This window comes from Lynx canadensis, chromosome A3 (assembly GCF_007474595.2).
Source record: "Lynx canadensis isolate LIC74 chromosome A3, mLynCan4.pri.v2, whole genome shotgun sequence".
Taxonomy (NCBI): domain Eukaryota; kingdom Metazoa; phylum Chordata; class Mammalia; order Carnivora; family Felidae; genus Lynx; species Lynx canadensis.
In genome coordinates, this window is record NC_044305.1 from 46,008,405 (window position 1) to 46,031,366 (window position 22,962).

The 22,962-nt window shown below is 37.0% G+C and overlaps 1 protein-coding gene across 1 annotated transcript in view; it reads left to right on the forward strand.

Moving 5' to 3' along the window:
* XRN2 (5'-3' exoribonuclease 2) overlaps positions 1-22,962 on the forward strand; it is an 80,622-nt gene that overhangs the window by 39,911 nt on the left and 17,749 nt on the right. The window contains exons 21-27 of the mRNA XM_030310206.2: positions 8,098-8,181; positions 9,279-9,376; positions 9,983-10,062; positions 11,268-11,324; positions 19,330-19,398; positions 19,497-19,628; positions 20,650-20,777. Coding sequence (XP_030166066.1) covers positions 8,098-8,181; positions 9,279-9,376; positions 9,983-10,062; positions 11,268-11,324; positions 19,330-19,398; positions 19,497-19,628; positions 20,650-20,777 — 648 coding nt within the window. The remainder of the gene's footprint in view (positions 1-8,097; positions 8,182-9,278; positions 9,377-9,982; positions 10,063-11,267; positions 11,325-19,329; positions 19,399-19,496; positions 19,629-20,649; positions 20,778-22,962) is intronic.

Consider the following 22,962-nt stretch of genomic DNA (forward strand, 5'->3'; position numbering starts at 1 on the left):
ATGTGTTTACTTTTTCCTTGGTTATTTCCTCTGGTGCAGATGACCAATAACATGACTCAGAATTGTGAGACAAAGGGGTATTCATTTGAAAATCATTTTATGAGATTTCTAGGGTTGACTTTTGGTTTATGTAGTGAAAGACGTTTCATTATTTCTTTAATGGAATGATAATGGGAAATGTAACCCATTGATTGAGGTTAGCAAGTATGCTCTGTGGTCATATTTTGTTATATGTAAACGGATTGGAGTCTTAGATTGTTTTTGAAGGTGCTTTGTGGAGAATGCTTTGATTACAGGGAGTGGAGGCATAGGAGAATAAAAGGGAGTGAAGTAAAAATATAAGTATATAAGTATACTTATGTAAATGTCAAGTAAGTAAGTATATAAGTGTGCAGATGTCTTGCTTTCTGTATATACCATTGTAGTATAAATCATCCGGAGGAAAAGTGAGGCAATGCACAATGGCTACAATTTCTTCACATCCCTGCTAACATTTGTTATTTTCTTTTCTTTATTCGGTAAATGGCTTTTAGGTATTTTTTATTGAAGTATAATTGACATATAATACCCTCTTTCAGGTGTACATCATGGTGATTTGCTATTTTTATACATTATGAAATAATTCCCATGATTAAGTCTCATTACCGTCTGTCACCATACAAAGTTATTACAGTACTATTGAGTGTATTCCTATGCAGTATAACATACCCATGACTGACTTATAACTAGAAGCATATACCTCTCAATCCACTTCATCTAGTTTGCCTGCCCCCTCACCTGCTTTCCCCTCTGGTAACCAACAGTTTGTTTCCTATATCTATGAGTCTGTTGCTGTTTTGTTTTGTTTGCTCATTTGTTTGGGGTTTTTTTTTTTTTTTTAGATTACACATATAAGTGAAATCATACAGTATTTGTCTTTCTCTGTTGGGACTTGTTTCATTTAGCATTATACCTCGTAGGTACATTGATGTTTTTGGAAATGGTAAGCTTTCATTCGTTTTTGTGACTAATATTTCATTGTATATATCTTCTTTACCCATTCGTCTAAGGACACTTGGGTTGCTTCCGTACCTTGGCTGTTGTAAATAATGCTGCAGTAAACAAAGGGGTGCATATATCTCTTCAGATTGGTGTTTTTGTTTTCTTTGGATCAATAGCCAGAAGTGGGAATTGCTGGACCATACATTCATTCTATTTTTAATTTTTGAGAAACCTTCATACTGTTTTCCATAGTGGCTGCACCAGTGTCCATTTCCACCGACAGTGTATGAGGGTTCCCTTTTCTCCACATTCTCACAAACACTTGTTATTTTCTTGTCTTTTTGATAATAGCCATTCTTAAAGATGTGAAGTGATATCTCACTGTGGTTTTGACTTGAATTTCCCTGATGATTAGTGATACTGAACAGCTTTTTATGTGTCTGTTCGCCATCTGCATGTCTTTGGAAAAATATCTGTTCACATCTGCTCATTTTTTAATTGAGTTGGTTTTTTTGGTATTAAGTTGTACAAGTTCTTTATATATTTTAGATATCAACCCCTTACTGGATGTATGATTTGCAAATACCTTCTCCCATTCAGTAGGTTGCCTTTTCATTTTGTAGGTGGTATCCTTCGCTGAAACACAAGCTTTTTAGTTTGATGTGGTCCCCTTTATTTTGGCTTTTGTTGCCCTTGCCTGAGGGCACTCGCCAAAAAAAAAAAAAAAAAAATTATTACTAAGACTGAAGTCAAGGAGCTTACGGTTTCTTCTAGGATTTTTTTTTTTTTTTTAATTTTAACTTACATCCAAGTTAGTTAGCATATAGTACAATAATGATCTCAGGAGTAGAATCCAGTGATTCATCCCCTACATATAGCATCCAGTGTTTATTCCAACAAGCATCCTCCTTAAAGCCCCTTGCCCATTTAGCCCATCCCCCCTCCCACAACCCTTCCAGCAACCCTCAGTTTGTTCTCTGTGTTTAAGAGTCTCTTATGTTTTGTCTCCCTCCCTGTTTTTATATTATTTTTGCTTCCCTTCCCTTATGTTCATCTGTGTTGTATCTTAAAGTCCTCATATGGGTGAAGTCATATGATATTTGTCTTTCTCTAATTTTGCTTAGCATAATACCCTCTAGTTCCATCCATGTAGTTGCAAATGGCAAGATTTAATTCTTTTTGATTGCCGAGTGATACTCCATTGTATATATATATATATCACATCTTCTTTATCCATTCATCTATCGATGGATATTTGGGCTCTTTCCATACTTTGGCTGTTGTTGATAGTGCTGCTGTAAACATTGGGGTGCATGTGACCCTTCAAAACAGCATACCTGTATCCCTTGGGTAAGTACCTACTAGTGCAATTGCTGGGTCGTAGGGTAGTTCTATTTTTAATTTTTTGAGGAACCTCCACACTGTTTTCCAGAGTGGCTGCACCAGCTTGCATTCCCACCAGCAGTGCAAAAGAGATCCTCTTTCTCTGCATCCTTGTCAACATCTGTTGTTGCCTGAGTTGTTAATGTTAGCCATTCTGACAGGTGTAAGGTGGTATCTCCTTGTGGTTTTAGTTTGTTTCCCTGATGATGAGTGATGTTGAACATTTTTTCATGTGTCGGTTGGCATTTTTTCATCTGATGTCTTCTTTGGAGAAGCGTCTGTTCATGTCTTTTGCCCATTTCTTCACTGGATTATTTGTTTTTTGGGTGTTGAGTTTGATAAGTTCTTTATAGATTTTGATACTAACCCTTTATCTGATATGTCGTTTGCAAATATCTTCTCCCATTGCGTCGGTTGTGTTTTAGTTTTACTGATTGTTTCCTTCACTGTGCAGAAGCTTTTTATTTTGATGAGGTCCCAGTAGTTCATTTTTGCTTTTGTTTCCCTTCCCTCTGAAGACATGCTGAGTAAGAAGTTGCTGCAGCTGAGGTCAAAGAGTGTTTTTGCCTGCTTTCTCCACTAGGATTTTGATGGCTTCCTGTCTTGACATTTAGGTCTTTCATCCATTTCGAGTGTACTTTTGTGTATGGTATAAGAAAGTGGTCCAGGTTCATCCTTCTATATGTCACTGTCCAGTTTTCCCAACACTGTCTGCTGAAGAGACTATCTTTATTCCATTGGATAGTCTTTCCTGCTTTGTCAAAGATTAGTTGGCTGTATGTTTGTGGGTCCATTTCAGGGTTCCCTATTGTGTTCCATTGATCTTGTGTCTGTTTTTGTGCCAATACCATACTATCTTGATGATTACAGCTTTGTAATACAGCTTGAAGTGCAGAATTGTGATGGACTTTGTTTTTCAGTATTTCTTTGGCTATTTGGGGTCTTTTCTGGTTCCACACAAATTTTAGGATTATTTCTTCTAGCTCTGTGAAGAATTCTGGTGTTACTTTGATAGGGATTGCATTGAACATGTAGATTGCTTTGGGTAGTATCGACATTTTAACAATATTTGTACCTCCAATTGATGAGCATGGAATATTTTTCCTTTATTGTGTGTCTTCTTCAATTTCTTTCATAAGCTTTCTATAGTTTTCAGTGTATAGATTTTTCACCTCTTTGGTTAGGTTTATTTTTATGGTTTTTGGTGCAATTGTAAATGGGATTGATTCCTTGGTTTCTCTTTCTGCCGCTTAATTATTGGTGTATAGAAATGCAACCGATTTCTCTGCATTGGTTTTATATCTTGCAGTATTGGTGAATTCATAAATCAGTTCTAGCAGTTTTTTGGTGGAATCTTTTGGATCTTCCACATAGAGTATCATGTCGTCTGTGAAGAGTGAACTTTTGACTCCCTCCTTGCCGATTTGGATGCCTTTTATTTCTTTGTGTTGTCTGATTGCTGAGGCTAAGACTTCCAATACTATGTTGAATAACAGTGGTGAGAGTAGACATCCCTGTCATGTTCCTGAACTTAGGGTGAAAGCTCTCAGTTTTTCTTCATTAAGGATGATAATAACGGTGGGTCTTTTGTATATGGCTTTTATGATTATGAGGTATGATCCTTCTATGCCTACTTTCTTGAGGGTTTTTATCAAGAAAGGATGCTGTATTTTGTCAGATGCTTTCTCTGCATCTATTGAGAAGATCACGTGGTTCTTGTTCTTTTATTGATGTTTGATGTATCACATTGATTGAATCAGCCCTATATCCCAGGTATAAATCCCACTTGGTTGTGATGGATAATTCTTTTAATGTATTGTTGGATCCAGTTGGCTAGTATCTTGTTGAGAATTTTTGCATCCATGTTCATTAGGGAAATTGCTCTGTAGTTCTCCTTTTTATGGGGTCTTTGGTTTTAGAACCGTCTTTTAGGAGTGTTATGCTTTAAGGTCTTACCTTCACGTCTGCAATTCATTTGAGTTTATTTGTGTGTATGATGCAAGAAAATGGTCATTCTTTTGCATGTAGCTTTACAGTTTTCCCCACACCATCTGTTGAAGAGACTCTTCTTTTCCATTGTATATTCTTGCCTCCTGTGTCATAAATTAATTGACCATATACGTGTGGGGGTTTTCTGGGCTCTGTGTTTTATTCTGTTGGTCTGTATGTCTGTTTTCATGTGAGTACCATACTGTTTTGATTACGGTAGCTTTGTAGTATAGTTTGAAATCAGGGCGTGTGATACCTCTGGCTTTGTTCTTTCTCAGGATTGCTTTGGCTATTTGGGTTTTTTGTGGTTTCATGCAAATTGTAGGATTCCTTGTTAACTAGTTTGTGAAAAATGCCAGTGATATTTTGATAAGGGATTGCATTAAATCTGTAGATTGGTTAGGATAGTATGGGCATTTTAACAGTATTCTTCCAATCCATAAGCATGGATTATCTTTTCCATTTATTTGTGTGTATTTCTGTTTTTTTGGTAATAGCCATCCTAATGGTTATGAAGTGGGATCTTACTATATTTTTTATTTGCATTTCCCTAATGATTAGTCATATTGAGCATCTTTTCTTGTGCTTAGCTACATCTTTGGAGAAATGTCTATTCAAGTTTTTTGCTCATGTTTGAATTGTGCTTTTGTTGTATTGTAGGAGTACTTTTATATTTTGGACACTAGTCTCATATAAGATTTTGCATTTATTTTCTTCCATTTTGTGACTGTCTTTTTACTTTGTTTGATAGTGTCCTTTGAGGCACAAAAGCTTTATTTTATTTATTTATTTTTTTTAATTTTTTTTTTCAACGTTTATTTATTTTTGGGACAGAGAGAGACAGAGCATGAACGGGGGAGGGGCAGAGAGAGAGGGAGACACAGAATCGGAAACAGGCTCCAGGCTCTGAGCCATCAGCCCAGAGCCCGACGCGGGGCTCGAACTCACGGACCGCGAGATCGTGACCTGGCTGAAGTCGGACGCTTAACCGACTGCGCCACCCAGGCGCCCCGCACAAAAGCTTTAAATTTTGATGAAGTCCAATTTTTGTTGGACTGTTTTGTCATTGCCTGTGCTTTTGTTGTCATATCCAAGAAGTCATTGCTGTATCCAGTGTCATGAAGCTTCCTCCTTGTTTTCTTTTGAGAGTTTTATAGTGTTAGGTCTTAACATTTAGGTTTGATCCATTTTGAGGCAATTTTTGTATACGGTGTAAAGTTAGGGTCCAATTTCATTCTTCTGCTGTAGATATCCATTTCCCAGCACCATTTGTTGAAAAGACTGCTCTTTTCCCATCAAATGGTCCTGGCACCCTTATTGATGATCATTTGACCGTGTATCCGAGTGCCTGTTGATAGGCTCTCTGTTTCGCTCCCTGTTATTCCTAATCTTATGCCAGTACCAAACTGTTTTAATTCCTGTAGCTTTAGAAAGTTTTGGAATCAAGTGGTGGGAGTCCTTCAACTTTATTTATTTTTTTCAAGGTTGTTTTGGGTATTTGGGGTCCCTTGAGATTCTAAATGAATTTTAGGGTGGGTTGAAATTCAGGCCTTTAATATTTTTATATTTTGTGTAAGTATTTTCATTTATTAGACTGTAGCAAGAACACAGGGGTTCTTGTAGGGGTGCCTGGGTGTCTCAGTCGGTTGAGCGTCCTGCTTTGGCTCAGGTCATGATCTCACCGTTCGTGAGTTTGAGCCCCACATCGGGCTCTATGCTGACAGCTCAGAGCCTGGAGTCTGCTTCGGATTCTGTGTTCCCCTCTTCTGTCTCCACCCCACCCCTGCTTGTGCTGTATCTCTCTCTGTCTTTCAAAAATGAATAAACATAAAAAAAATTTTTTTAAGGTAAAATTTAGTACTATTACAGTTTTTCTCATATGTCTTTAAAATTTATTGAAAGTAATGGTAACATTTAAGTTCTTGCCTAACTTGAGTGCATCTTAAAATGATAGAAGATAAAATATATCTGGGTACATTTTCAACATTTATTGAACATGCATTGTTGTTCTTTTATAGTATTCATGTAATATTCCAGCACCTGTGTGGCTCAGTCAGTTAAGTATCTGACTCTTGATTTTGGCTCAGGTCATGATCTCATGGTTCTTGAAATCAAGCCCTGCTTCAGGCTCCGTACTGACAGTGCGGAGCCTGCTTGGGATTCTGTCTCTGCCCCTTCCCTGCTGAGCTCTCTCTCAAAATAAATACACATGCTTTAAAAAAAAAAACAACACTTTTGTTGAACATGTGTACTTTCAATGTTGTGTTTTTATATTTAGTTAATTTATATAAGAGAAATATAGCATAGTCATTTCGAATGTTGTGTATTATATATATGAACAGAGAATTTAAGTATTTTGATCAAAGTCACAAAGCAATAGAACTAAGATCTGAACACAGAGAGTATGAGCACTATGTTTACCTAAGTTTTACTGCTACTTAGGTTACCTGTAAATAAGCACTATGGAAAATTTTAGGTTGTAATGTCGTTTTTACTATCAGCTCACTCAGGCACTAACTTTATCATATCTGGGTATAATGCATTTCTTCCCACCCTGGCCATTAGGGCTGATTTTTTGCTTAATAACCTTATTGTTGTCATTAGCTGCTGACCAGTTGGAGTTGGCTTTTGGAGTTGATGGAATGTCTGCTTGATAATTTGGGTTTTAAGTGTATGACTAAACAAAACTTGAAAAGCTCCCTACATTTTTTTTCTGTGTAGATGTTTACCAGTAAATGAAATAGCCTAACTCAGATGATAGATGTTAATATTGAAATCACTTTTCACACTAGAAGTTAGTTTCTTTTTAACTTTAAAAAAATACATGTTTCCCTACTAGGTAATGAAATTGAACTTGTTTCTAAACTTTGAAAATATGGTAGCTAAGTAATTAATGACAACTTGGGGAGGCTTTCATTTCTCATTCTAAAGGGAACAATCACAAGTAGAGCAGTTTTGACTGTCAGTAGTTTCAAAATTATTTAGCTCTATTTAGCATTACTCTTTGCCATTTGTTTTAAATTTTTTAGCCAAAAGACTATTTATATTGTATACAGTACAACATACACATTTGATTGAATAACTTCATATATTTTTCTAGTAATAGACATTGTACTACTGGTGTGCTTCTTTGAAAATGATGAATTTAGATTGAAATAAAACAATTACCTTAATTCTGGCACATTCCAGAGAACAGTTTTCAGCCTGAATACTCCCCACAGTTATTTAAGCAAGTCTCTGAAAACTTCTTGCATATAAATTAGTTACTAGGTTTTAAAATGTAAACAAAATACTGTGAAATTTTAGAGCTGGAAGACATCCCATGTATTTATTCTAGTTGAGTATTTTAGTTGAAAACCAAGTCAGAAAGATGGAAAGGACAAACTCAAGCCCTTGGCAGATTAACTGGCTTGCCCAAGGGCATCCTCGTAAGTAAGGCGAGAACAAAGACTCGTGTCCAGGTGGCTACTTGTTCAATTAATTTAAAAATTTTATCATCATAGACTTAAGATTCTGCAAACATGGCTCTTACGAGCCATTTTAAGGATGGAAAATATATAGAACTTTTGTCTTCTCTCACCACATGGGAAGTATTTGCATCTGAGATTTGACCAAATAGAGTTCAGTTTCGAAGTGTTTTTACATCAGCAAGGATATTCTACTAGAAATGTTTATTTGGACCAATGATAAATGGAATTTGGATGATCCTAATAGCTGGGTGGTTGGTGTGCATTTTTCCCCCAGGTGTTGCTCTGTTGCCTTTTGTGGATGAGCGAAGGCTGCGAGCTGCTCTAGAAGAGGTGTACCCAGACCTCACTCCAGAAGAGAGTAAGAATTGTACTTTCACTTGATCTCAACATTGAGTCTATATCATACAGGCTTTACATTTCCCTATGAAATTAGACTCTTCTTCCACTTGTCAAATTTCACATAAAGGCCTAAACCTTTGATGTTTTCTTTATAAGAAAAGTCAGCTTCTTAGAATTTATTGTCCATAAATTGAATAGTAATTATAATTTTTTTAACTCACAAGTGTTTGTTAGATTTATTAAAAAGCAGCACTTCAAGAATATCCTTTGAATTTTTGGTTCTTGTATGATACGTACACACAAAAGTGTTTTTCCATACTGGGTTGTATTAGTTTCCTCCATCCTCCTTCCCTTCATCTCCCCTCAATAACAGTTTGCTTGAAAAGTTAGATTCAAACACAGGCATTTTCTCTCAGATTGCTAACCTAAAATGTTTTATTATAAACAGTGGCATTTTGTCATTAATACTGATAGTTAAAAGTATTGGGAAATTGGGAAGCTAGATTCTATTGGGAAATTTATTTAACACCAGTATGATAAAGCTATAGAAATAATTTCTCTGTCAGCCATCCTTAGAATAGTCATTGTTATCAGATGGTATAATTTGTTTGGGTTTCCTCATGAAATGGTTTTATATTTCTTAAAGAAAGCAAATGAGTTCTGTACAGATAACTTTGTCCCTTATCTTACAATACTATATTCAGATATCTTTTAGTGATAATTTTTTCCGATAGTCATTGATCTTTGAAACCTTATTGTCAAAAATTATTTTTCTTTTATAGAGGCTTCACACATTTTGGCCTATAACTTTTACATTATTTTTTGTAAACTTTATACTTAAGTTTTAAAAATTTAGGTGATTTCCTGGGGTACCTGAAAGGCCCAGTCAGTTAAGCATCTGACTCTTGATCTCAGCTCAAGTCTTGATCCCACGGTTTGTGAGATCGAGCTCTGTGTCAGCCTTTGCACTGACAGCACTGAGCCTGCTTGGGATTCTCTCTCAAAATAAATAAACTTTAAAAAATAAAATAGAATTTAGATGTTTCATTTTCTCATAAAAGTTGTGCTTGCAGATGTAATTGTTTGATCTTTATTCTTTCCTTACTTTCCTCCCAGCTAAAAGAAACAGTCTTGGAGGCGATGTCTTATTTGTGGGGAAACATCACCCACTTCACGACTTCATTTTGGAGCTCTATCAGACAGGTTCCACAGAGGTATGGTCTCTTTTTCCATCATGAGGTGTTTTTAGACAGTGTAATTATTTGATTAATCAGAAATGCATTTTTTAAATTTTGATAAAACAGAAACAAGTGTACCATTTTAACTTTTTAAAAACCCTTAAAAAGTGTGTGATTTTTTGGCATTAAGCCTGTGTACAGTGTTGTACAGCCATCACCACTGTCCAGTTCCAGAACTGGGTATCCATTAAACAATATTAAATGATACATCTCCATTCTCCTCTCCTCTTACTTTTGGTAACTTCTATTCTACTTTCTGTCTAAGAATTCACCTGTTCTTGGTAACTCATATAGATGGAATCATGCAGTATTTGTCCTCTTGTGTCTGACTTACTTTACTTAGCTTAATGTTTTCAGGGTTCATCCATGTTGTAGCAGGTGTCAGAATTTCATTCCTTTAATGGCCATTGTGTGTATATACCACATTTTGTTTATCCATTCATCTGTTGATGGGAACTTGGGTTGTTTCCTCCTCCTGGCTTTTAAGAATAGTGCTTCTATGGGCATTGGTGTACAAGTAGACGTGTGAGTCCCTGCTTTCCATTCTTCTGGATATATGATCAAGAATGCATTTTTCCACAGCCAGTGGATGTACCTCCTGAACTATGTCATGGAATGCAAGGAAAATTTTCTTTGGATGAAGAAGCCGTTCTTCCAGATCAGTAAGCATTCATTTGTGTAAATTGGTACAACTGGGAAGAAGTTTAGTTAGCATTTTGTCTTTGTTGCCTACATGTTTTATTTTCTAGTAATAGTGAGAAAACAAAACAACAGAAAACCTGCTGCACTATGAAAAAGACTTGGGGTGAGAGCCCAGCTCTTCAACCCAGTGGCTGTGTCACTGTGTATAGGGAGCCCTGGGGGTTCCTAAAGCCCTTTCAGGAGATCCATGAGGTCAAAATTATTTTCATGATAATACTAAGATGCTGTGATATATTTGCTTTTCTCACTCTCTTTCTCTCTTGAGTGTACAATGGAGTTTTCCAGAAACTGAATGTAGTGTGATAGATATCTTAGGAGATTAAATCAGAAGCAGATAAGAGAATCCAGCTATTAAGATAGATATTAAACCAGATATTAAAGAAATTTTCAGAAATGTAAGACAATGACACTTCTCGTTATTTTTTTTTTCATTTTGTAAAATATAGTTTTTCATTAAAAATGTTATTTATGTTATAGGTTTATTGTTATCTTTAAATTAGTATTTTAGAAATTTTGTAGTTTTAATTTTTAAAAGGTATATATTGATAGACATAACCAATGTAAGCAAAAGCTTTTTGAGGTCCTTGATTTTTAGGAATGTTTTAAAGGGGTTCTGAGATCAGAGTTTGGGAATTCTTGGTCACAGAGTATGTGTATCTTCTTTTCTACATAATATTGGATGGTTTTCCAAAGTGATTACACTATTTTATAATCTCAGTGGCAGTTTGTGAGAGGTGTTGCTCTGCATTCCTGCAAACCTTTGGAATTGTCATCACCTTAATTTTTGTCAATTTAGTGGATGCCTGTTGGCTTACAGTTGCCTTTCTCTGATTACTAATGAAATCAAATGCCATATGGTATATTTATTAACCAGTTGGTTTTCCTCATTTAAAAAGTGCCTGTTCTATTCTTCTGTTTGGTTATTTGTTCCCCTGACGCCCCTTTTTTGATTTGTTTGTATCCTTTACAAATTCTGATAGGAGCCTTTTGCAGAAAATAGTTCTCTGTTAAGGAGATTACAAACAAGGAAGACAGGGTCCTTTTGAAAGCTATAATTGGTTATGTTGTTTTTGTTGGTACATTTTAATGAGTTCTCTTTCCTAAAGTAATATCTTACTTCCACGTATCCAGAAGGCTACAACTTAACTGTCTTCCTTGTCTTTAGAATAGTATGTTCTCCTGTCCCCATGTTACGAGATCTGGCACAGAACACTGCAATCAGGTAAGTCTTCCAAAATTCACGTCATTTGACCAAAACACAGCTCTGTAACTTGCAAATAAGTCTAAAAAGACCTCTGAATCACAAGGAAATGGCAGCTATTAATCTACCAATGCTTTGAGATTCGAGAGTCCCTGTGTTGCAAACCTTAGAACAGAGCCTCTTGACTTTAAATTATGTATATTGTTAAAGTTACTGATTGAACAAGCTTGCTTCTCAGCTTTCTGGTTTCCCTTGACAACCTCTAATTCTTCCCGGATTAGTAAGTGGGAGGTAGAAAGTAGGAGTTTCTAGGAGTAGTTGTATGTAGGAGCAAACAGACCTCTACACCCCAGAGGCCCACACAGCTTCACTGTGTTACAACAGATTATTTTAATTATATTTACAGTTGTGGCTCTGCAGAGTTTAAAAACAAAACTATTACATCCTTTACTTTGGTTGAGATAGAATGATTTTATGGAAATTTTTACCAACAATTAATATATAAACTTAAAGGGCTAATTTCTGCTACCTGGAAAACTTACTTATATTTCATTTCTTGCATGATGACAGCATTTTCTGTGTGTAAAATATAATATGATTGTTTAGAATTAAAAACCAACAAATTACTATTTGCTTAATTAGTGTATGTAATTACTAATCTTGACAACAGGGTTTTTGTTACTATCATTTTCTGCAGTCTTCAGGCAAGACTAAGGCAAACACATCTTAGTGATTCGAGGATTTTGTAAAAGGCTGTGTGGGAAGACTATTTCCCACTCATACTATTTCTCTGATTCTTGGGAAACATTTTAGATTTATCATTATAAAGTGAAAGCATGTTCATTTTCCTATCCTTAATGGATTTAGGTAGCACCTGCAATTTTAGGAGGTATGTATGTATGTATTTATTGTGGTGATAGACTGAATGTGATGTTTTCTTTTTCTTTTTTCTTTTTTATAATATAATTTGTTATCAAATCGGTTTCCATACAATGCCCAGTGCTCATCCCAACAAGTGAGAAGGAGTTTTATTTAAAAAAAACTGTCATGAATTTGGAAAATCTTTCTAGATTAGTTGCTTTTATTTATCTTTACACACATGTTTTGTTTATCTTTACACATAATTTGTTCTAGCTCTTTGTCTTTGAGCTCTTCTGTTATGGGTGGAGTTAGAATTGTGAGCCAAGCTCTTGAGCCCTTCACGAATAGTCTGGTTTGGGCAGATCCATTGAGGATGCTCTGTGTTCACCCTTGGGGTCTCTGCCTTGCAGTGGTGCTTCAGGTCATTTAATCCCACTGGATCCGTCTTCGGATTGTCACATGTTTGCTTGTGCTCCTCCGTTTTTCTGCATGTTTTCAAGAGCCTTTCTGCCCAGCCCTCTAGAAGTAGTTAACTTTACTTACCTTTCTAATTAGGATAGAGAAACTTGTCCAAGGGAAGAATTACAAAATTGACAAATCCTTTAGCTTCTGTTTGTATGGTGTTGTTAGTGTTGGTTGGTTATGAGCCTGAGGGGCCTTTGGTATTATTTGGTATCCATTATGTTCACAAGATTATCTGATGTATAAGATAAATCCCTACGTGTGTATTCAGGTACATGTTGAAAAAAGCTTCATAATAAAATTGATTTGAGTTAATTTCCTAGAGATTTGTGAAAGACCACATTAATTTTTACCTTATGAGGTAATTCTCATTGTTTCCCCTGAGGGGTAATGAGGTTGATCCAGTTTACTGCATATTTTTGTGTGTGTGTTTGTTTGGGGGCTTGTTGTTCATCCCAGTGTTGTGTTTGCTCTATAAGGGAAAATCTATGAATGCAGCCTCCGGTGCCAATTGCAGTTATTTCTCTCTGTTTTGACTCCTGGCATCTTTTCCCTTCTCTCTTTGGGTGCATCTGGTATTCCACTCCACATCAGAGAAACCATTGAGTGTAGGTGGGTTCTTCCCATCGCATTGGTCTTACTTGTAGTAGGAAAGTGTATGAGTAGGAAAGTGTAGTAGGAAAGTGTATGAGAGAGGTTGTTGAAGTGTTTAAGTTCCTAGAAGGACCCTTTGAAAATAGAGGCGGCTGTGACCTAGGAAATCTTTCATTCTTTTCTAATTCTGATCCCATAAATCAGTCAGTATATTAGTAGCTTAACTTTGAATAGAACTGAGCTATCCCCTTTAATTTTCCTCATCCTGCATTTCACCATTGTAATTTGCTTAGCTGTAATATCTTTAGAATATTGTTTGTTAACTTTAAATATATAAAACCTCATAAGTATATACAACCTCATATGATTTTAAAATTAAAGGGAAGTTCTCTTCCACTGCAGCGGCACAATTTTCTGTTCTTCTGGAGTAGACACACACACACACACACACACACACACACACACACACCTTTGTTTTACCTCACATTCAGTGTTCCATACTTCTTTGTCCAGTGCCTGTCACTTGTTCTCCTGGCTGATCTCTCTTTTCTGTCTCTGAGCAGTTGCCCAGACTCAGGAGCCTCTAGTTCTATATTACATTCCATGTGCTTAGCCTCTCATCCTACAATAATCCCTGTATCTACACCACTGTTCTGGAATTTTTTTCCCCTGTTATTTTTTATCCCTGGCTCTTCCCAGTGGGCCTATTTTGTAGGTTTTTTTTTTTCCTTTATTTTATAGTTTCTTCTCCTGAATTACTATAGTGACTTCCCAGCTGATTTATTTGATTCCACCTTCCCACTGACTCTGTTGGCATATGCTATAAGTCTTCTCTCTCTTAAAAGCACTACCAGTCCTCAAATCTTTGCTCTAGAGTGCCAGTGGAATTAAACTTTGCTTTGTCGAGGTCTGTCACAGTTTGGCAGAGCCATCGCTCTGTGCTTAAATCCACGCAGTTGCTCACAGACACCTCCCTCTCCTTGTAACCATGCTCTTCCCATCACTATCACACTAACCTCTGTATCTTTCTCTCATTGTTTGGAATGCCCGTTCCTTTATAGCCTATCCTTCATAGCTTTTCTTCTGTTCTACAAGGTGATCTGTAATTTATATAATTTTCTTGTGTGTTATTTTCATCAGCAGCATTTAGTTTTCTTTTTTTCTCATAGCACCTAGCATAGTTCTGAACCTGTGTAAAAGCCCAGTTGTTCATAGTGTTCATAGTGTCAAAACCCAGTGTTTTACAGAGCCTTCCAGGAGCCCTTATTTCTTCAGAGAAGTGTTTCTCAAACTTTCTGTAGTCATCTTTGGATGAATCAGGCAAGGGATAGAGTGTTTTATCTCTTCAAGGAGGTTTTTTAAAAATGTGAGTTTTTTAATGTAACTGTTACTGCAGTGTCTATAATGCTCATGGCTGGCAAGCAGGTGATTTGAAATCAGAAGCCTAGAGGAAGAGGAGTATATACAGTTAGTCACAGACTTGATGGTGAAAACTCTTGGAAGGGTTTATCTTCCACTACCTGGTTAGCTACTTCTGACAGAATGTCAGAAAAGGCATCTTAAGTCCTATAAACTCTTTAAGTGCTTTAAAATGTCAAGTATATGAATCATGAAGTTTTCCCTACAAGAACAGTTTGCATTGGTATGCTGATTTAGCATTAATTACAGAAGGTATCAGGGAAAGGTGGGGTAAAAATGGGGAGTGCAGGCAGTAACTTGATATTTAGAGTTTTCTGCTATCTTTGTGAAGTGTACTAGCACTCTCAAACAGTAATAGTACTTAAAATAGCATTTCTAAGGGTAATTCTTAAAGTGAATTGAGTTGGAAAGGGGTGTTGTACATTCCTTTCCTTTCCAGTTGAGACTTTGCTGTAGTATTTTCTTCTAATAGTGTCTAAAGTGCTACTTGTGATACAGATGAAAGCACTGCTCAGTTTTGTTATTTTCAACCATGCTTAAGTTTACAATTTTTATATTTTTGTCCTTAGTGTGTTTCTGATAACAATTAGGTGATTATATGAAATAATAGGGAAGTTCCCTACCAAGGGAAGGGTCCATCATACTTCTCCTGGGGCAGGGCTTCTCAGTGGGTAGAAGTTTGTGCTAGATGAGTCAGCACGGTGCCACCTAGAAGTGGTGAAAAATAGTCCTGTTTACAGAATTAGATGAAGCTGGATGAAGCAGTGTACATCTAAACACAGTTATCTTACCTTAGCTGGGCAGTCTGTTGAATGTATAAGCTGTTCTGTTAACTCATTTCCTCCCTGAAGTTGCTTCTGTATCTCCCTGATACTGCTTTCCTTCCCCTGGTGCTCTCTACGGTTAAGCTCTTTTGTTTCTGGTGGTAGAAATTTGTCAGAGTAATCTGCATTTTTTCTTTATTATTTCTATTATTTTTACTTATATATTTTATTATAATAAAATAATTTCTATTATTTTAGTTTCTCTGTCTATAAGAATTTTAATTACTTACATAAATAAACCTGAAAAAAATGAAGGAACTTTAAAAGCTTGGATCTCAATACAGTTCCCCTTTGGGACTTTGCCTAATGAGTTCCTGCCTCTTTACGTGTTTCTCTTTTTGGAGGTGTTTAAGTTGCGGCTGATGTTATCACATTGGAAAAATACAGTTGAGTTGTGCTTTAGCTTCTTTTGTTCTTTAATTTCTAAAAATGTAATAGTTCTTAGTATATATTTTTGGGAACAAATTACTAAAAAAATATCTCAACCAGTGAAAGCTTAATTCATTTAGGAGAGAGTAAGTCTTCAAATTGTACTCAAAGGTCCAAGGGAAAAGAATGCTTTAATCTTTGAGGTCAAAAATAGTATCCCTTGTCCCTTCAATAGGGACCTCCAAACTTATTTTTAGATGTGCCCTTTCTGTCTCCTAATGGTTTGTTCCCTCCCTATTAAGTATATAGATCACTTTGTGGAGTTTGGTTCTGAGAGGAAGTAGGGGAGATGTTGGAGATTTTTTTCCTATTACCTTGGAAATGTTTTCCCTTTTAGAGCATGAGCATGAAGGATGGAATTTTTTTTTAATGTTGATTTATTTATTTTGAGAGAGGGTGCAAGCAAGGAAGAGGCAGACACAGAGGGAGAGAGAGAATCACAAGCAAGCTCTGCACTGTCAGCACAGAGCCCAGTGACAGGCTCAAACTCATGAACCTCGAGATCATGACCTGAGCTGAAATTAAGAGTCAGGTGCTTAACTGACTGAGTCACCCAGGTACCCCAAGGATGGGATTTTTAAAGCAGTTTTATTGAGGAACAGTTGACATACAGTAAACTGCATCTTTCATAAATAAATGGATTTGTTTTCTCAAACACTGATTTCAATTGTCTTACTAAATCTCTGATTGTAACCATTGTCCTTCAGGAGAGATTATCCCTGTGACCCTGGGGTTATCTCCTTACCTTTGCTGTTTCCTTCACTTAGCTTCCAGTCTTTCTGCACATGACTTGCAGATCTTCATCTCAAGCCCTCACCTCAATGTGTTTCCACTTGCAGCCCTGCCATTTCTTTTGTCTGCCCAGCATTCTCATCTCAAGCACACATTGAAGGCCCTTGCCTAGACTATGTTGAAGACCTTCTTTTGGTTCTCTCCCTCTGCTCTCTGACACACTGTTGCCAGGAGGTTCTGTTTGAATTGCCTCCTTGATTATATTTACTCCCTCACTGCCTGAAGCAGCTTCATGTTGTGTTCAGGACAGCCTCCTGAGGACATTAACCCAGTTCAGGCAGCCTGTCTTCCTGCCCACTTCTGTTCACAAACTTTTTTGCTCCAGTCTAGCTCTTTCCAACTGAGATTCCACCTGGGAGTTAAGGCTTGAGAACTTAAAGCATTCATTGCGTGTAACAAGTTGGTTTGTGTCGTCCTGCTCCTTTAGAATGGAACTAGTTATGAATCTTTCTTGGGAGAATTGAGGATGTAATCACTCAGATCACTTTCATACAGCTGCTGTTCCAATTCAACTGAGCTATTTCTTGGTCCTGGGACCCCTTTCCACATCTTGGTTACATTTATTTCCTCTCTCGTTTGGTAACCAGTCCTGTCCCACCTTATACCAAGGCCTCTTGGATGATGTTTTCCTTGGTCCCCTGTGAAAGAATGCTCTTCCCTCTTCTCCATACACACATGCTTTGATCCCACACAAAGACATGTATGGAAGGCATGTGCATACACATGCTTTGACTCAGCATCTTTTCTGTACCTGTTGTTGCCTTTTCCACTTTTATTCCTTATGAAAATATTATTAAACATTTCTTATTTCCTTTAACAGAAGGGGAAGCAGGGTTGCTCCCTGGCCGCCATTTGTGCCCCCACACTACTCTGAGACCACGTGTGCTGTGGGAACTCTTAAAGCTTGTTTGGTAAACTGCCGAAAAGCCCTGCTGAGACAAAAGATACCTGCTTTGAGACACTTTAGTTGCAAGTGTTGCTTTATTACCGATTTTCTGTCTTTACTTTGTACCTAGAAGGCCCTAATGAACTCCTGTACTTAACTACCATTTTCTCTGCCACCCTCTTAAACCTGTAACACTGCCCTAAGCCACCTTGCCCAGTAAAGAACATTTGAGATAAAGGCGGTTGCCAGTGAAGAGTGAGTTGTAAGAGGAATGGATTGAGTAAATGAAGTATTGTTCAGCTGCTCTTGAACTCCGCATTTTTATTATAAATGAAGTTATTTTTCTGTACTTAAAATATACAGTTAAATCCCAGTGCAACAAAAATAGACCCTAATAATATAAAGTGGCAGTATTTGAAGAAAAAAAAGTTAGCTGTCTCAAATGTCAACCAGTTCAATAAAACCTTTTTGAATAAAACCTTTTTCAACTGATTGCAGTCATGGAGGAATTTTGGAAATACTAAAAAAAACACAGAGAAGGAAAGGCGATGATAATACAGTGAACATCACTGACAACTTTTTGGTGAATATATGTCTAGTCTGTTGTATATGTATTTTCCCCATGTCAGTGGATGTTCTCTTACTAAATTTTTTGTAATGTCAATTGAGGATTCCGTTTTTAGGGAGAACCTTAGTTTCTTTAACCACTCCGCTATTACTCATACATTTCGGTTGTAGTTTTTCAACATGAATACTAACGTTGTGAATATCCTTAGGTATAAACCTTGTATGTATCCAGAGTCTTAACTTCTGTGTCAAAAGGAAAACTTGTGTACTTACCAGGCTTTGGGACACACTCACCCCACCAGAAAGGAAGCTTGATTAAGCTTATATTCACAGTCCAAGAGTACAGACTTATAAAATAAGTCACTCTGTAGTTTTCAAAGTGTGACCATTCCTGAAGGAAGAGAAACATCCTAATAGAGCATGATACAGGGTTCCAACTGGGAAATTTAATGTTTTTTTGCTCCGTAGATTATTTGTGTTCACTTTCTGAGTTTGCAAGTGTCTCTGGTGGCATTTGCATCTTATTTTTGTGACAAGAGCTAATCTTCCCTAAGATGCTAGAGGGAAAGTCTTCGTCCTACACTAAACAGAATGAAAGGCGTTTTTTGAAATTTTTTGTTGTTGCAAACCTCTTCCATCTATCTCCAGTATCCTGTTGGTATTTCTCGAGAGTTGAGGCAGGGTCTGTCCTTTGTCTGTGGTCACCCACAGTTAGTGAGAACATGGCTCTTCCCACACAGAAAATTACATGAAGGCTGTGTACTAGCGATTAGTTTGGGGAAGGAGATATTCAGCCATTTGATGAAACTATCAGTTAAAAGAATTTTTGGAGAAGACTTTGGAATTTTAATTACTCTTTTTTTAAACATGAAAAGTACCTCAGTTTAAAATAGTTAAGCCAAGGGGCGCCTGGGTGGCGCAGTCGGTTAAGCGTCCGACTTCAGCCAGGTCACGATCTCGCGGTCCGTGAGTTCGAGCCCCGCGTCAGGCTCTGGGCTGATGGCTCAGAGCCTGGAGCCTGTTTCCGATTCTGTGTCTCCCTCTCTCTCTGCCCCTCCCCCGTTCATGCTCTGTCTCTCTCTGTCCCAAAAATAAATAAACGTTGAAAAAAAAAAAATTTTTAAAAAAAAAAATAAAATAGTTAAGCCAAGGTAATATTAAAATCACTAAATTGTGTTTTGCTCTCTTCTAGTATTAATTTTAAAGACCCACAGTTTGCTGAAGACTACATTTTTAAAGCTGTAATGCTTCCAGGAGCAAGGTAACAGTGATGTGGCCATTAAATATAAACTATCTAGTTTTATTTTGTATGAACAATGTTTATCCCAGTACTGAATATTTGTATTTTCAAATGGTCAGAAAACCAGCACCAGTACTGAAACCAAGTGACTGGGAAAAGTCCAGCAATGGACGGCAGTGGAAGCCCCAGCTTGGCTTCAGTCGGGACCGGCGGCCTGTCCATCTAGATCAGGCTGCATTCAGGACTTTGGGGTGAGTGGTAGGTTGCTATCCTTTGTATATTTTGCTTTTTTGGAATCATTCACAGGCATTAGGTCAATGTTTATGTCATAAATACTTAAGCCTAGTTGGCAAATATTTTAATGACTTTGATGCTTTTATGCTCTTCTTCATTTTTTAAAATTCACTCCCGTTTCTTTGGTATATGTATTATGCTTTATGTATTGCTTGAGAATTCTGTTATTTTCCCTTAAGAGGTTTTGCTGTCTTTCTGACAGTTATTTCAAAGGAATAAAACATTCTCTTTACCCTCAAGAAAGTTTTAGCTGAATTAATATGCGGCAGAATCTGTTGAAAGTGTTACTCAATATATTACCATATATGTAATGTGTAATACATAACAAGTACGTAGTATGATACATGATCAATACAATAACTCTTAACTTTGATCCAAATTCCTACTCCTTGGAATTTGTCCTGAGAAAATAATTTTAGAGAAGTATAAAGTTATATGCCCAAATCTCTAATGAATTGTTATCAATAATAGTAATACTCAATGAGAGGAATGGTTTAGTAAACTAGAAGATGTCACCATGGTATTCTGTAGGTGTACATATTATAATTTTGCAGACTATAACAACTGTAGGGTAATGTTTGATATAATTGAAAATAGCAAGATACAGAGCAGCAATGTATACAGTGATGGCAACAGCATGGGTCCTTAAGGACAAAACTGAAATATGATACAAAAAAGAAAAGTAGACTAACTTTTTGCATGAAGTAATTAATATATTAATTTAGTAATTAAGTAATTAATAAATACCTAAATAATTACCAATTAAGAATCTTGGTGTGGCAAATGAACATATTCTGTCACCATTACTATCCGTGGTACTGTTTTGAACTTTGTTAATTATAAATCTTTTAAGGTTGTGTTCTCTTAATCACATCTAGTAGTAAAGAGACCACTACTAGCATTTATTTAATTTGTGTCAGCTATGATGTGGTGGCTAGATCTATAATTTGTTTTCTGGTTGGTGGGGTCCTTTTACAGCCATGTTATGCCAAGGGGCTCAGGGGCTGGCGTTTACGGCAATGCTGCACCACCACCTGCGACCTATCAGGGAAACTTATACAGGCCACTGTTGAGAGGACAAGCCCAGATCCCAAAACTCATGTCAAGTAAGTTTTTATTAGTTGATTATTTTACATGCTAAGTTAAATATTACAACAAAGGTAAACCAACCTAATCTCATTGCTAAAAAGATTTATCAGGGCAGAGATAGTGGACTTAAAAAACATAATTTAGGAGAACTGTAAGAGAATGCTTCATGTAAATTTTGAAGATACTTTTATCTGGGCTGTGTATAGCTAGTTGAATAATATGAACTGGATTTCTTATTTTCATCTGTAACTCTACTAGAGTGAACGTATGCAGAAAGAAATATGTGGAGAGATTGGCTACTTACTTCATTAATACAAGTATTGGGGCAGTTAAATCAGATGCTAGATATGGAATTGCAACCTCTTAATCTATTGAAAGATGACAGTATCCCTTTCTCACGATGCATATTGTATCTCAGGATTCCTTAGGATAAAGCCAGGCATTGCTTTAGGTAGTAATACTCCTTTAACTCTGGTTCTATGAAAATCTTGGCCTTTCCCTAACCCCTGGTAACCAGTTTTGTGCACAGAAGTGGTCCGGAAATGTTACCCATTGAAAATAGTTACATCGCATTTGAATTGCAGTGGACAGAGGGAAGAAAGAGTTAAAGGTTAGACTTTTCATAGATTCTGTATTAATTTTAAACTGTATCCCCATATTGTTATTTTTGAGTTCCGTGGTTGTGTTCGTTTACCAAGAAAGTAGAAGTCATGTACCAGGTTCTCAAAACCATTTTCTTTGTAAGGTCATTCCTAGTTGTCTGGTTGCTACCCAACCAAACAATGGCAGCATGGCAGCAGGGGAATTTGACTGTAGCAAGATGCTAACATTTGTTAAATCTAAGTGTCATTTATTTAAGTTTCTTTCTGAATGCTTGAAATATTTCATGAAAATTAATTAACAAAAACAGAGGGAGCTGCTGTAAGAAATCTTTTTCAACCGAAGTTGTAGGGGTGCCTGGGTGGTTCAGTTGGTTAAGTGGTTGAGCACCCGACTCTTGGTTTCGGCTCAGGTCATGATCTCGTGGGTTCAGGAGTTCAAGCCCTGATCAGGGTCTGCGCTGACAGCACGGATGGAGCCTCCTTGGGATTCTCTGTCTCCCTCTTTCTCTGCCACTGTCCCATGTGCGTGCTCTCTCTCGCTCTCTCTGTCTCTGACTCTCTCTCTCTCAAAAATAAATAAACATTTAAAAAAATGTTTAAAAAAAAGTGGGGGGGCGCACCTGGGTGGCTCAGGTGGTTAAGCGTCCAACTTCTGCTCAGGTTATGATCTCACGGTTCATGAGATAAAACCCTGTGTTGGGCTCTGTGCTGACAGCTCAGAGCCTAAAGTTGCCTTGGATTCTGTGTCTTGCTCTCTCTCTGCTCCTCCCCCGCTCACACTCGGGGTCTCTCTCTCCTTCAAAAATAAACATTAAAAAAATTTTTTTTTTAAATAAAAAAAAAAATCAATCTTGGAGTTGTCAAAGAAATACCAGATTAATGTGAAGCTTGTTGCGAAGTATTTATGATATGTGCCTACCACTGTTTGCATGCTAATTAAGTTATAAACCCATATTTTAACCTAAAGCCCACCCAGATTTTCCTAATCTAGTATCCAGGAAGAAATGGGTTCTAAAGGTGTCTCTCTCAGAGCCCTCTGTGTTCAGTGTATTCTCTCTGTCTCTCTTTCTCTGTATGCTGTGTGGCTTGACATTGAATGGAGCATTATTAGACTCCATGAAAACCATGGAGTTCAGCGGTTTTATTCTATTTAATGAACACAGAAGGGGTACAGAATATTTTTAATGGGTCTTGTGGGGATCTGCTTGGTGCAGTAATTTAATTCCTTTCCCCCCAAGATTCAGCAAATAACATTTCTGTATATTTCCATACATATATTATCAAGCCATGCCACATACAACAAGAGTCTCGTCCCTTTGAAAGAACTATCTATGCCCTGAAATTTTACTAGTAAATGCTGAAAGCACATCCAGCTTATTGGTTTTTTTTTAATGTTTATTTTTGAGAGAGAAAGAGTGCATGTGCATGCTCATTTGGGAGCAGGAGAGGGGCAGAGAGAGGGAAACAGAGAGTCCAAAGCATGCTCCAAGTTGTCAGTACTAACTAAGCCCAATGCAGGGCTTGATGGGGACTGAACTCACATACCTTGAGATCATGACCTGAGCATAAGTTGGATGCTTAACTGACTCAGCCACCTAGG